Genomic DNA, 13737 nt, shown 5'->3' with positions numbered 1-13737 from the left:
ATGTTTGGATTGGCGATGTTTACATTTGTAATAAAAAAAATTATAATAATAATAATTTTTTAAAATGTGTTTCATTTTCAAGCAGTGGATAGATAATCGTTTAGCCTGCTCTGCCTTTCACACTAGCCTTGCAGCATGCCCAATGGCATCATGCCAGCATATTAACCCACCCCTCCCGCCTGGATTTCCGTTTTGCTTCCTCTCTGTTCCCTCCAGACCAACATTGGAGTGTTTTGGAGAGGACATGGTTTCCCTTTAGGGCGCCCCTGTAACCTGATGAGGGTTTCTGAGTGTGTGTATATATGTGTGTGTGTGTGTGTGTATATATATACAGTGGGTACGGAAAGTATTCAGACCCCCTTAAATTTTTCACTTTTTGTTACATTGCAGCCATTTGCTAAAATCATTTAAGTTCATTTCTTTTCCTCATGAATGTACACACAGCTCCCCATACTGACAGAAAAACACAGAATTGTTGACCTTTTTGCAGATTTATTAAAAAAGAAAAACTGAAATATCACATGGTCCTAAGTATTCAGACCCTTTGCTGTGACACTCATATATTTAACTCAGGTGCTCTCCATTTCTTCTGATCATCCTTGAGATGGTTCTACACCTTCATTTGAGTCCAGAAATTTTTGATTATACAGATTGGACTTGATTAGGAAAGCCACACACCTGTTTATATAAGACCTTACAGATCACAATGCATGTCAGAGCAAATGAGAATCATTAAGGTCAAAGGAACTGCCTGAAGAGCTCAGAGACAGAATTGTGGCAAGGCACAGATCTGGCCAAGGTTCCAAAAAAATTTCTGCAGCACTAAAGGTTCCTAAGAGCACAGTGGCCTCCGTAATCCTTAAATGGAAGACGTTTGGGACGACCAGAACCATTCCTAGAGCTGGCTGTCCGGCCAAACTGAGCTATCGGGGGGAGAAGAGCCTTGGTGAGAGAGGTAAAGAAAAACCCAAAGATCACTGTGGCTGAGCTCCAGAGATGCAGTCGGGAGCTGGGAGAAAGTTTTAGAAAGTCAACCATCACTGCAGCCTTTCACCAGTGGGGCTTTATAGCAGAGTGGCCCGACGGAAGCCTCTCCTCAGTGCAGGACACATGAAAGCCCGCATGGAGTTCTCCAAGATGGTGAGAAATAAGATTCTCTGGTCTGATGAGACCAAGATAGAACTTTTTGGCCTTAATTCTAAGCGGTATGTGTGGAGAAAACCAGGCACTGCTCATCACCTGTTCAGTACAGTCTCAACAGTGAAGCATGGTGGTGGCAGCATCATGCTGTGTGGGTGTTTTTCAGCTTCAGGGACAGGACGACTGGTTGCAATCAAGGGAAAGATGAATGCGGCCAAGGACAGGGATATCCTGGACGAAAACCTTCTCCAGAGTGCTTTGGACCTCAGACTGGGCTGAAGGTTTACCTTCCAACAAGACAATGACCCTAAGCACACAGCTAAAATAACGATGGAGTGGCTTCACAACAACTCCGTGACTGTTCTTGAATGGCCCAGCCAGAGCCCTGACTTAAACCCAATTGAGCATCTCTGGAGAGACCTAAAAATAGCTGTCCACCAACGTTTACCGTCCAACCTGACAGAACTGGAGAGGATCTGCAAGGAGGAATGGCAGAGGATCCCCAAATCCAGGTGTGAAAGACTTGTTGCATCTTTCCCAAAAAGACTCCTGGCTGTATTAAATCAAAAGGGGGCTTCTACTAAATACTGAGCAAAGGGTCTGAATACTTAGGACCATGTGATATTTCAGTTTTTCTTTTTTAATAAATCTGCAACAGTGTCAACAATTCTGTGTTTTTCTGTCAGTATGGGGTGCTATGTGTACATTAATGAGGAAAAGAAATGAACTTAAATGATTTTAGCAAATGGCTGCAAAATAAAAAAGAGTGAAAAATTTAAGGGGGTCTGAATACTTTCCGTACCCACTGTATATACACATTATATATACACACATATAAACACATACATTATATATATATATATATATATATATATATATATGTATGTGTGTGTGTGTGTGTGTGTGTGTGTGTGTGTGTGTGTGTGTGTGTGTGTGTATGTGTGTGTATATATGTGTGTGTGCATATATATATATGTGTGTGTGTGTGTGTGTGTGTGTGTGTGTGTGTGTGTGTGTGTGTGTGTGTGTGTGTGTGTGTGTATACCTCATCAGAGAAAGGAGGAAGCTTAGACAAACTGTTCAGGGGACAGAGCCAAAGTCCTTCTCACCATACACACACACACACACACACACACACACACACACACACACACACACACACACACACACACACATACATACATACATACATACATACATAAACGATGCAATGGACATTGTATCAAAGCAGCTTTACACAGATAATGTGGTGATAAAAATGAATAAGATGTTCTTTATAAGTGTCATTTTGTCCCTAATGAGTAAGCCGGTGGCGAATGTGGCAAACAAAAACTCTCTGAGATGGCATAAGGAAGAAACCTTGAGAGGAACAAGACTCAAGAGGGAATCCATCCTCATCTGAGTGACACAGAATGTCTAATTATTACAGATAAACGATGTTAAGATGTGAGTGATGGTGATCAAATGCAAACTATAGTCCTGAGTCAGTGTAGCAAACTGTTGACATTAAGTACAGTCCAAAACCAATCCTTAAAGCTCCTGTGTTACTCCATAATATGGATCCCTAGGCTGTAGACAGCATACAAATATCCCAGTTCTCCGAACACTCCACTCCATATATCTAATAACCCTAAAGATCTGCGCCTTTACCTAAAAAAAAAAAAACCCTACCAATAAAAGGCTTGACTACATAAATGTTTTCAACCTCGACTTGAACATTGAGACTGTGTCTGAGTCCTGAACACTATTTGGAACTACAGCAGTGAGCAGATCTTTCTCTTATAAAGCCCTGCCCACTGCTGTAGTCTTTATTATTTGAGGTACCAACAAATAGCCTGCACCTTTTGATCTAAGTAGGCATGGGGGATCATAATGGTACAGAAGTTTACTCGGATTCTGCGGCATGAGACCGTTAAGTGCTTTATACATCAGTTTTTTATAATCAATGTGAGATTTGATGGGGAGGCAGTGTAGACTGATTAAAACAGAGGTAATGTAGTCATATTTTCTAGATTTAGTATGGACTTTTGCTGTTGCTTTTTGGACTATCTGAAGCTTATTTATGCACTTTCTCAAACACCCAGACAGTAAAGCATTGCAGTAGTCTAATCTAGATGTTACAAAAGCATTAACTAGTTTTTCATCCTGTAATAACATTATATTTTTTAGCAATATTTCTAAGGTGAAAGAAGGCTATTCTGGTAATGTTATTCACATGATCCTCAAAGGACAAACTAGGGTCAGTAATCACACCAAGGTCTTTGACTGCTGTGCACACTGAGATGGAAAGACCATCCAGAGATGCTACGTTATTGGAAAGTTTACATCTAGTGGAGGATATTATGATCAATGGTGTCAAATGCTGCATTAGGTTTGAGAAAAAAAAGTAAGGAGACACAACCCTGGCCAATAGCAGGTCATTTAAAATCTTACCAGCGCTTTCTTTGTGCTATGATGAGGCCTAGATTCTGACTGATACATTTCCAAAATGTTATTTCTAAGTAGGTGTGGGCAGAACTGCTGTGCTACAACCTTTTCTGAAAGAGAAGGCTTAATATTGGCCTATAGTTTGACAGCTGATAAGGGTCAAGGTTAGGTTTCCTTATTAGGGGGTTGATAATTGCCAGTTTGTAGGATTTAGGGACATAATCAGTGCTAATGGAATAATCATTTTAGGCCTTGCCTACGATTTGATGATTTTGATGAGGAAATAAATGAAATTAAGTCATTCTCTTTAGTAGGAGTAAAACTTTTTCATTGTCTGTTATAATTGTAATGCTATCTACAGGGTTATTTATAAAATAGTTTGGATTTATATTAATGTGGATTCTTTGCCTCATGATTTAAATTTTGTTATTGAAAAAGTTGAAATAATTACTATCTATAGTGCAGTGCTTTGTTCCCTGTTAATTCCGCTTCAGGATTGATTAAAAATCTAGGGTTATGCTTGTTATTTTCTATGAGGGTAAAGAAATATGCTGAACTAGCAGCACTAAGAGCTTTTCTATAACTGAGAAGGCTCTCCATCCATGCGATTTGAAATACTGTCAATTTGGTTTGACGCAATTTACATTCTAATTTCCAAGTGGTCTGTTTTAAGGTGTGTGTATGATAATTATACCACTGCAATTTTTTTCTCCCTGATTATTTTAGTTTTAAGGGGAGCTCATCATCTAGAGTGTAACGTAACGTAACGTTGATTATAGGTATTCAGTAGCCCAGTGGAGCTCTGCGGGGTCAGACGAAGATCTAATTAATGTCAATAACTTCAGAAGATTATTGATAAAACTCTGCTGTAGTTGATGTAAATGTACTCTTAACATGGTGAGGTGATTATGCTATGACTGAGAAACATTTGAAAAGAGATAAGGTAATGATCTGAAATAGCTTCAGACTTTGGAATTATGACTATTTTTTATATTGAATCCAAATGTTAGTATTAAATCAAGAGTGTGTCCATCACTATGAGTGGGTCCTATAACATCCTGATTAATTCCTACCTAATCTAGAATGAACACAACTGCTGTTCTTAAGGAGACTTCCTGATTATCAAAATTAATATCAAAATCACTAACAATTGCTTTGTGTAAAGAAGTAGGGAGATCCATGAAGAAATCTGCAAATTCAACGAGAAAATCAGAGTAGGACCCTGGGGGTCTTTAAATAATAATTAATGAAATTGACTGACCAGACTTGCTTTTGGACGCTAAATATTTATGTTGGTGTAAAGAACTTGTTTCACATTTGTGTTTAGTTTTTTGTGTCACGTTTAGATTTTTATAAATAGATGCGACACCGCCTCCATTTTGGCAGGTTTATGTAACTATAACCAGGAGGACTAGCTTCATTTAATGCTAAATATTCTTGAGTTTAATCCACATTTCTGTCAAGCACGTTACATTAAACTCCTGGTTGGTAATACTTGTGTTTATAGTCAGCACATTTGACATGAGAGATCTAATACTCAACAATCCTATCTTTAGATTTCATTTAATGTTAATCAAATTGCTTAAACAAACTTACTGAGAATTTATGATCAAACTCTTGATGTAACCCAAATGAGGATGGGTTCCCCTTTTGAGTCTGGTTTCTCTCAAGGTTTCTTCCTCGTAACATAAGCTGCTTTGAGAATGTCTGTTGTGAAAAGCGCTATAGAAATAAACTTGACTTGACTTTCTACATTTTGGTTTCGCTAGGGAGACTGAGATACTTTTTTTTCCAGACGTTACAGGACATCATGTTCATCAGACACCCCTTCTCTTGTAGGCAAATATACTCACCTGTGTACAGATAATAATAAATCTACATCATGAAATATCTTAAAAACTTTAGCCAACCAGCACCTTTTTTCACCTGTTTTCTAGTTCGTCTAATCAAATTATGTTTGAATTAGCACATTTTATCTCAGAGGTCAATAATTTCCCAAAGTTTGCGGACCACGTGTATTCAGGAATTTGTCAGTGTGATAGGGTAAGAACATAAATATTTGAAAATACATATAAAAAAAATGCCAATATTGATAAAAATGCTATGATTTAAAGATTAAAACCCACAAATAAACAATAAACTAGTATTTCCTCCATGTGTTTTTGTGATTAAATTGTGTCTTTTGGACAATAAAAAAAAATTACTCACAAAAAAAGCAGACAGGACATGTGCACCTTGTGATCTACTTGCTATCACACTGTTACAGGCATGAAAACATCGTGGCGAATCAGCGCCGTGATGGTCATTCACTCAGTTACAGTATGACAGCAAGGCCACAGAATAAAGCAGAAAACTCATGAGAGAACACTGAACAAACCAACAAACCACACAACCTACAACAACCTCAAACGCACACACACACACCCACACACACCACAATATGGCTCAATTAAGAGCCAGGAAAACACAATAGAGGCAAAAAACAAAAGCACACATGGACAGGTGAGCACACACACACACACAATTACAAACATAACTCAGTCGGACATGTATAAACAATGTCATCCACCTTTATACATTTATTTTTCAACAATATAATTTTATTTAAAGACAGTGATTTATTTATTTTTTACAAAAATATCACAAATGATTGACAGCATTGTCCATAGCACTGTCCCGGATACCAACGGCAGTAAATTACAAATTAACTATTTGCCACAAATTATATTATTCATTCAAAATGTACAAAGTTTAGCCTGAAATCTTTGAGTCAAAGAAAATCTGAAATCTTTGAGTATGGAAAACATACCATATAATAAATACTTTTGCACTTCAGGGTCTATATGTTTTTTACAGCTTATAAAACTGCAAAATGGAGCTGCTCATACTGTTGCCCAGTTAAATTTTATTCCATGTTAATTTTCTAATCCTATGCTGTGTTTAAATGTATAACGTGGGGAAACTACAGATGTTTTTAAGAGCAAAGAAATAAAGAATTTTAAATACTCTCAGGATGGAAATCTTTTTTTTTTTTTTTTTTTTTAAACAGTGAGATTGTCAATCTTCACACATAAAACAATCTGCACTTTACTATTTGGTCTAGTATGAAATTGAATCATGAGATAACTGCAAACAGACGCAGAATAATCAATACTGCTCTGAACCTATAAACTGGAATGCTGACATTTATCTCTGTGTTATAACACTTGAGCGTATCATTACAAATGCTTCCTCTTTTCACTTCCTGCACAAAAAGAAGACATTCTTAATGAGCACTACAGCTCTTGGAATTTGTATCACAATCTGGTGTGTGGTTTAAAAGTAACAGCAATTTCTCTCTCTCTTTCTATACATCTATATCTATCTATCTATCTATATATATATATATATATATATATATATATATATATATATATATATATATATATATATATATATATATATATATATATATATATATATATATATATATATATTCTGAAGTGAAAAAAGTACTAGCACCACAAAAATGTATGTTTGGCAGAATAGAGAAAATATTTATGTCTGAAATAATGTTAATTCACTCAGTATAATATTATTCTTTTATGTTATGCTGTCATGCCAAAGCAGTATGGAGATCATGTAAAAGAGTCATGTGTGATAGATGACAAATGTTAACTGTGTTACAGAGTCATGACTGCTGCAGGAAAACACAACAGGCAGATGTCTTATTTGGTTCAATAGGAATGTCATAGTGTGCAAAATTAAAGTGTGCATTAAAGCTGCATAATGTGAGGTTTTGGAAAGCTTTTTCCCCCTTTACTATTTACAACACTAAACTGAATAAGGGAAATTTGCAGACTTCGGCAATTACCTTACTGACCAAAAAACTCTGAATCTTTATAAAAAAAAAGAAAAAAAAAAAGACAAAACCCTTGCGACTGTGGTGGGTGTGGCCTATTAAAATCTGCAATCGTCCAGAAATGCATTCAGCAGTAAAGTCAGGAGTTTGAGTAGCAAATGTGTCAATGTCTAATCATTACTTCTAAACATATACTGCCATCTGGTGACAGAGGAAAAACAGAAATAAAAAATTTGCAGTGGAATGAGAAGCTGATTAATAAAACATTAATAAGGTAAGAATTTGTTATAAAGATTATGCTGACATCAAAACACTTTTTTTTTACAATAAAACAAAGGTCTGTGCCACATGTAATTAAAAAAAAGTCATTTGTACAAACAAGTGGAGACTCAACACGCTGCAAAACAAACATTCAACGGAGCAGAACTGATCAAATGTGCATTTACTGACTCAAACATTTACTGAAACAGAGAGTGTGTGTGTGTGTGTGTGTGTGTGTGTGTGTGTGTGTGTGTGTGTGTGTGTGTGTGTGTGGTTAGGGGGTTGATGAAATTAAGGTGTTGAGGAAGTGCTTATCACTGTGGTCATGCCTAAAAACTGACAAAGCCATTTGAGCAAAAATAAAAACTCAGAATAAAGAAAAGGTCAAACAAAACTTGTGAAAAATAATTAAAAAAAATCCTGTACAGAGCCCATATATTTCCTACAAAACTAATAAAAATAGATCTGACTGTGTTAAAAAGGGTTTCAGGATACAGAATTAAACTGCAATTAATGCATATGAAGGCAAATCCCAATAAAAAACAAACACATTTTAAGAACGGTCCAAAATATTGGCTTAATCTTTGTAAGACAAGCCGATATAACCAATTACTGATATTTACAAATTAGGTTTTCGCACTTATACAAAACCGTTACTCTTTTATATTTAGGTATACACACCAAATATGTGTTCAAACACTGTAACTTATTTAAATTGGATAACCAGTCGCAGTTTTGGCCCAGAAAACACAAATACTATTCACAGAGCTGATTTCTGTGTACGTTTTTATGAAATAAGTCTGCTTCAATTGATTGCGGCATATCAGAATGCTAAATATTGCAGGGTTGCAACGGTCCTTTCACAGAGCTGCATGTGTGTCTGTGTGTCTAGCTGTTTGGGTAGTACTTAGGGAATAAGAAGAGGTCTCTGCAGAGTGAACTGGTGAATTCAGACATCTCTTTGCACCGATGGTATGCTGCACCTGGAGAATGGCCTTCTCTCTCTTTAATTTGGCTATTCACCTACCCAGAATGAACAAAGAGCAAAGTCAAAACAACAAAACAAAAACACGATCAAGCAGTGTTGGATGTTTGCAAAATCTTTATCCTTAGAAGTTGGTACACTACCACAGAATTATTATTAACGACTCTGATTGTCTCCATTTGTCAACAAATTAATCATTTTTACCACTTCAATTTGTCGTGGTACTTTTTTCTTTTAAAGATGAAAATACTTAGCTTTACACTTAGTTTTTTTAAATGACGTCAAGCATGTGCTGTAAAAACAAGACGTCATACAGAGTCAGAGCTGAACATGTCATTCACAGTCAGAAACATAGCAGTTACGCAGTCCTGTACATAAGCCATTAGCGGACAAAGACATTTTTTATTTATTTATTTATTTGTTTATTTATTTATTCTCTTCAATTTAAAATACTTGCTTTTCCGGTCAAAGAAACAGTTTCAGGGTCTGTTTAGTTTAAGTACACCAGGAGATCAAAACCATTTTACATTGGTGTATCCTACAATAATAAAATGTTAAATATTATTATTTAAGTTCATATTAGCATTAGTTGTAATTGTGGATTTGATTATTTCTTAAGTAACCTGGAAAATATGTAAAACATGGGTAAAAAAAGAAAGAAAAACCTTCATGATATAAAGTAATGATAAAAGTATATTGTGGGTGAGAAAATGCACAGAAAACCTGGTTTACTGACTGGAGTCTGGAGTACCTGTTTATGTTTATGTTTACATGGACCTCTTGTCAGTCATTTTTAGAGATAAGCTCTAAGTGAATTCAGTAATTGGCAAATAATATGCTTTGGAAAAGATTTATCCATTAAACCAAGCAAAACCAGAAAACACTGTAAAAATGGCTGAAAAGTTTATTTCATTTAGTGGCAATCACTTTCGTGACGATGATAACCTCTGATCCACCACAACTAGCTCAGCTAGCTTTCACTCAGCACATGCAAATCTTTGGTGCAAATGAATGCAAAGGTGAATGTGGCTGAATCACTGGCTTAGTTGTTAAGGTTCTGAATTATAGCTCAGATGGTTGTATGTGCAAAATGCCAAAAAGTCATAGTTGGGTTCTTCAGCAAGTATTTGTTGTATTCAGATGCACTATTAAAACTGACTTGAGTATTATTCCGTTTGTGGCTCAACATTATAATATATATTACACGCACGCACGCACAGTATTTGCTGTGAGCTCATGCATGTGGAAATGGATGTTTCAAAATATATTGTAAAAAAGACTAAAAGGTATGTTGTATTACCTGCACTAATATATCAGATAAGTGTGTGTCTCTGGCTTTCTGTCTCATAGCTTTGTTGAGTTCCTGGATGAACCATGAGCCTTTCTTTGTGTTCCTCATTGCAGCTGTGCCTAAGATATAGAGAAAAACACAGACACAAATTAATACATCTAGAAGGTGTGGGTCCACTCAGTCGGAACACCTCATCCATAAATAAAATGATTAATTCACAGGTGTATAGTCATATTGAAACTAGATGTTCTTTGAATATACATGAACACAAATAGAACCATGTTTACGAAGAGATCAACAGATACACACTGAAACCTTTAAGAGTAGCAAAACCGCAGATCATGTCGGATCTCTGGGGCAGTTTCACTCGTAGTTCGTTGCCCTCGCTCACTCCACTTGCTTGCGTCTGTCTGCCAATATTGTCCTCTCTCCCTGCATCTCTCTGCTCACAAACTGAAGGCTGCATCGCATCATCACCATCTAACTGGTCCACACCACAGTCCATCTCCTCTGAAACAGAACGGTATAAAAATCAGAAAATAGCTCACTGGTGGCTTCATGTTTACAGCAGAATATGTAAGCATAGAACAACTGATTTTACTTTATGGGTGACTCAGTAAGTGCACCAACCTCCTCTACAGGCTTGAATGAAAAACATTTTTGGTTTGTTCTGAAGAAGGGGGCAACGAGAATTATCGAACCTCTCAAACACCCAGTCCAACTGTAATAGAGAGAAAGAGGTGTACTCAGTGCTGGGCAAATTAAATAAGCTATTATTTATCACTCTACTGTGATAATCAGCAATAATTGTTTTCCAACTACAGCTAGAAGGACATCTCAATGACATGTTCTCTGTTTAAATACTGATGCCACTTTTGCTAGAAAAAAGGCCTACCTGCAGCAGCTTTCCATCAACACCATAAATGGAGCCCTCCACTCCATGAGACAGCAAACACACAACACAGCAGTCAGACACAGCATGCTCTGGCTGCCGTGCGAACTGCTCTATGCAGGTCTGCATGGCCTGAAAGACAAAAAGCAACATATATTATTATTAAGGTTTACAATCCATTATAAGCCAACAATTAGAAACTCACCTATACCTACAACCTAACCTATAACCTAGCAGATTATAGGCAGACCCTATGTATACTTGTAGTGCTAATTTCTGTATAGTTTGCTGAGGTGAAGTGGAATGAGACCTACCTGGAGAGTGAGATCTTTGTGCACGCTTACTGTGAAGTCCAGTTCAGTAAAGAGTCTCCTCAGCACTTCCTCATCTACCTCTCCTCCTCGCCGTATGTCCAGATCGCCTAACTCAGGCTGGAAGTGCACGTTACTCAGCACCAGTGCAAGACCACGCCGACTAGATCTTATTGGGTAGGCCTGAGGAAACAGAAAAGTGAGGGAATTATGTGTGAGGCTGGGAGAGACTGGGAATACTCCGGTGAATGAGTATGAAGTGCACAGTGAAACAGAAAATAAAAAATTCCGGTAGGTGTGTGTATACCTGTAACCGGAAAAACCAGTAGAACTCTTATCTGTTGGTGTTTTTTGTGGTTGTGCACCGGTGTACAATGGAACAGCACTCAGGTGTTTCTCCATTTGTGTATGTGTGACAGGTGGGTTGTGTATAATTGATATATATTTATATTTATACACACACATCTCAAGATTTTCTCAAAAAATTTGCGGTTCTCATTTGGAACCTAACAGCAAGTTGCAGATTATTTTATCGCGGGCATCCGCAGTGGGACCAAATGTTCAGGAACGTTAGGAATAACATCTTAAAATATGTATTTGATCAAATACTGTAAACTATTACATTTAAAAAGTGACAATGTCTAGATGAATTCACTAAGGCAATGGGGTGGGGTGGTTCTTGGAAAATAACCCCCATGGTTTCTGGGGGACCACTGTGTGATATACCATATATATATATATATATATATATATATATATATATACACACACACACACACACACACACACACATATATATACACACACACACACACACACACACACACACACACACACACACACACACACACACACACACACACACACACACACACACACACACACACACACACACACATATATATATATACAGTGAGGAAAATAAGTATTGGAACACCCTGCTATTTTGCAAGTTCTCCCACTTAGAAATCATGGAAGGGTCTAAAATTGTCATCGTAGGTGCATGTCCACTGTGAAAGACATAATCTAAAAAAAAAATCCAGAAATCACAATGTATGCTTTTTTTTTACTATTTATTTGTATGATACAGCTGCAAATAAGTATTTGAACACCTGAGAAAGTCAATGTTAATATTTGGTACAGTAGCCTTTGTTTGCAATTACAGAGGTCAAACGTTTCATGTAGTTTTTCACCAGGTTTGCACACACTGCAGGAGGGATTTTGGCCCACTCCTCCACACAGATCTTCTCTAGATCAGTCAGGTTTCTGGCCTGTCGCTGAGAAACACGGAGTTTGAGCTCCCTCCAAAGATTCTCTATTGGGTTTAGGTCTGGAGACTGGCTAAGCCACGCCAGAACCTTGATATGCTTCTTACAGAGCCACTCCTTGGTTATCCTGGCTGTGTGTTTCGGGTCATTGTCATGTTGGAAGACCCAGCCTCGACCCATCTTCAATGCTCTAACTGAGGGAAGGAGGTTGTTCCCCAAAATCTCGCAACACATGGCCCTGGTCATCCTCTCCTTAATACAGTGCAGTCGCCCTGTCCCATGTGCAGAAAAAGACCCCCAAAGCATGATGCTACCACCCCCATGCTTCACAGTAGGGATGGTGTTCTTGGGATGGTACTCATCATTCTTCTTCCTCCAAACACGTTTAGTGGAATTATGACCCAAAAGTTCTATTTTGGTCTCATCTGACCACATGACTTTCTCCCATGACTCCTCTGGATCATCCAAATGGTCATTGGTAAACTTAAGACGTGCCTGGACATGTGCTGGTTTAAGCAGGGGAACCTTCCGTGCCATGCATGATTTCAAACCATGACGTCTTAGTGTATTACCAACAGTAACCTTGGAAACGGTGGTCCCAGCTCTTTTCAGGTCATTGACCAGCTCCTCCCGTGTAGTTCTGGGCTGATTTCTCACCTTCCTTAGGATCATTGAGACCCCCACGTCTTGCATGGAGCCCCAGTCCGAGGGAGATTGACAGTCATGTTTAGCTTCTTCCATTTTCTAATGATTGCTCCAACAGTGGACCTTTTTTCACCAAGCTGCTTGGCAATTTCCCCGTAGCCCTTTCCAGCCTTGTGGAGGTGTACAATTTTGTCTCTAGTGTCTTTGGACAGCTCTTTGGTCTTGGTTATGTTAGTAGTTGGATTCTTACTGATTGTATGGGGTGGACAGGTGTCTTTATGCAGCTAACGACCTCAAACAGGTGCATCTAATTTAGGATAATAAATGTAGTGGAGGTGGACATTTTAAAGGCAGACTAACAGGTCTTTGAGGGTCAGAATTCTAGCTGATAGACAGGTGTTCAAATACTTATTTGCAGCTGTATCATACAAATAAATAGTTTAAAAAATCATATATTGTGATTTCTGTATTTTTTTTTTTAGATTATGTCTCTCACAGTGGACATGCACCTACGATGACAATTTCAGACCCCTCCATGATTTCTAAGTGGGAGAACTTGCAAAATAGCAGGGTGTTCAAATACTTATTTTCCTCACATATATATATATATATATATATATACACACACACACACACAGTGGGTACGGAAAGTATTCAGACCCCCTTAAATTTTTCA

At 37.6% G+C, this 13737-nt stretch overlaps 1 protein-coding gene across 5 annotated transcripts in view; it reads right to left on the bottom strand.

The window, feature by feature from the left end:
• Nucleotides 1–7042: 7042 nt before the first annotated feature.
• Nucleotides 7043–13737, bottom strand: part of casp2 (caspase 2, apoptosis-related cysteine peptidase) — a 13711-nt gene continuing 7016 nt past the window's right edge. For 4 of the 5 annotated variants that reach the window (XM_083551814.1, XM_083551813.1, XM_083551812.1 and 1 more), the window contains exons 8-13: nucleotides 11152–11331; nucleotides 10841–10969; nucleotides 10576–10666; nucleotides 10255–10455; nucleotides 9955–10064; nucleotides 7043–8692 (exon numbers count right to left, since the gene is read on the bottom strand). In XM_083551814.1, the coding sequence (XP_083407940.1) occupies nucleotides 8558–8692; nucleotides 9955–10064; nucleotides 10255–10455; nucleotides 10576–10666; nucleotides 10841–10969; nucleotides 11152–11331 (846 nt within the window). In that variant the 3' untranslated portion in view covers nucleotides 7043–8557. The remainder of the gene's footprint in view (nucleotides 8693–9954; nucleotides 10065–10254; nucleotides 10456–10575; nucleotides 10667–10840; nucleotides 10970–11151; nucleotides 11332–13737) is intronic. The other variant, XM_083551816.1, reaches the window with a different exon arrangement.

Source organism: Silurus aristotelis (genome assembly GCF_946808225.1).
Source record: "Silurus aristotelis genome assembly, chromosome: 1".
NCBI classification, from domain to species: domain Eukaryota; kingdom Metazoa; phylum Chordata; class Actinopteri; order Siluriformes; family Siluridae; genus Silurus; species Silurus aristotelis.
This window is presented reverse-complemented; position numbering and strand designations above follow the sequence as displayed.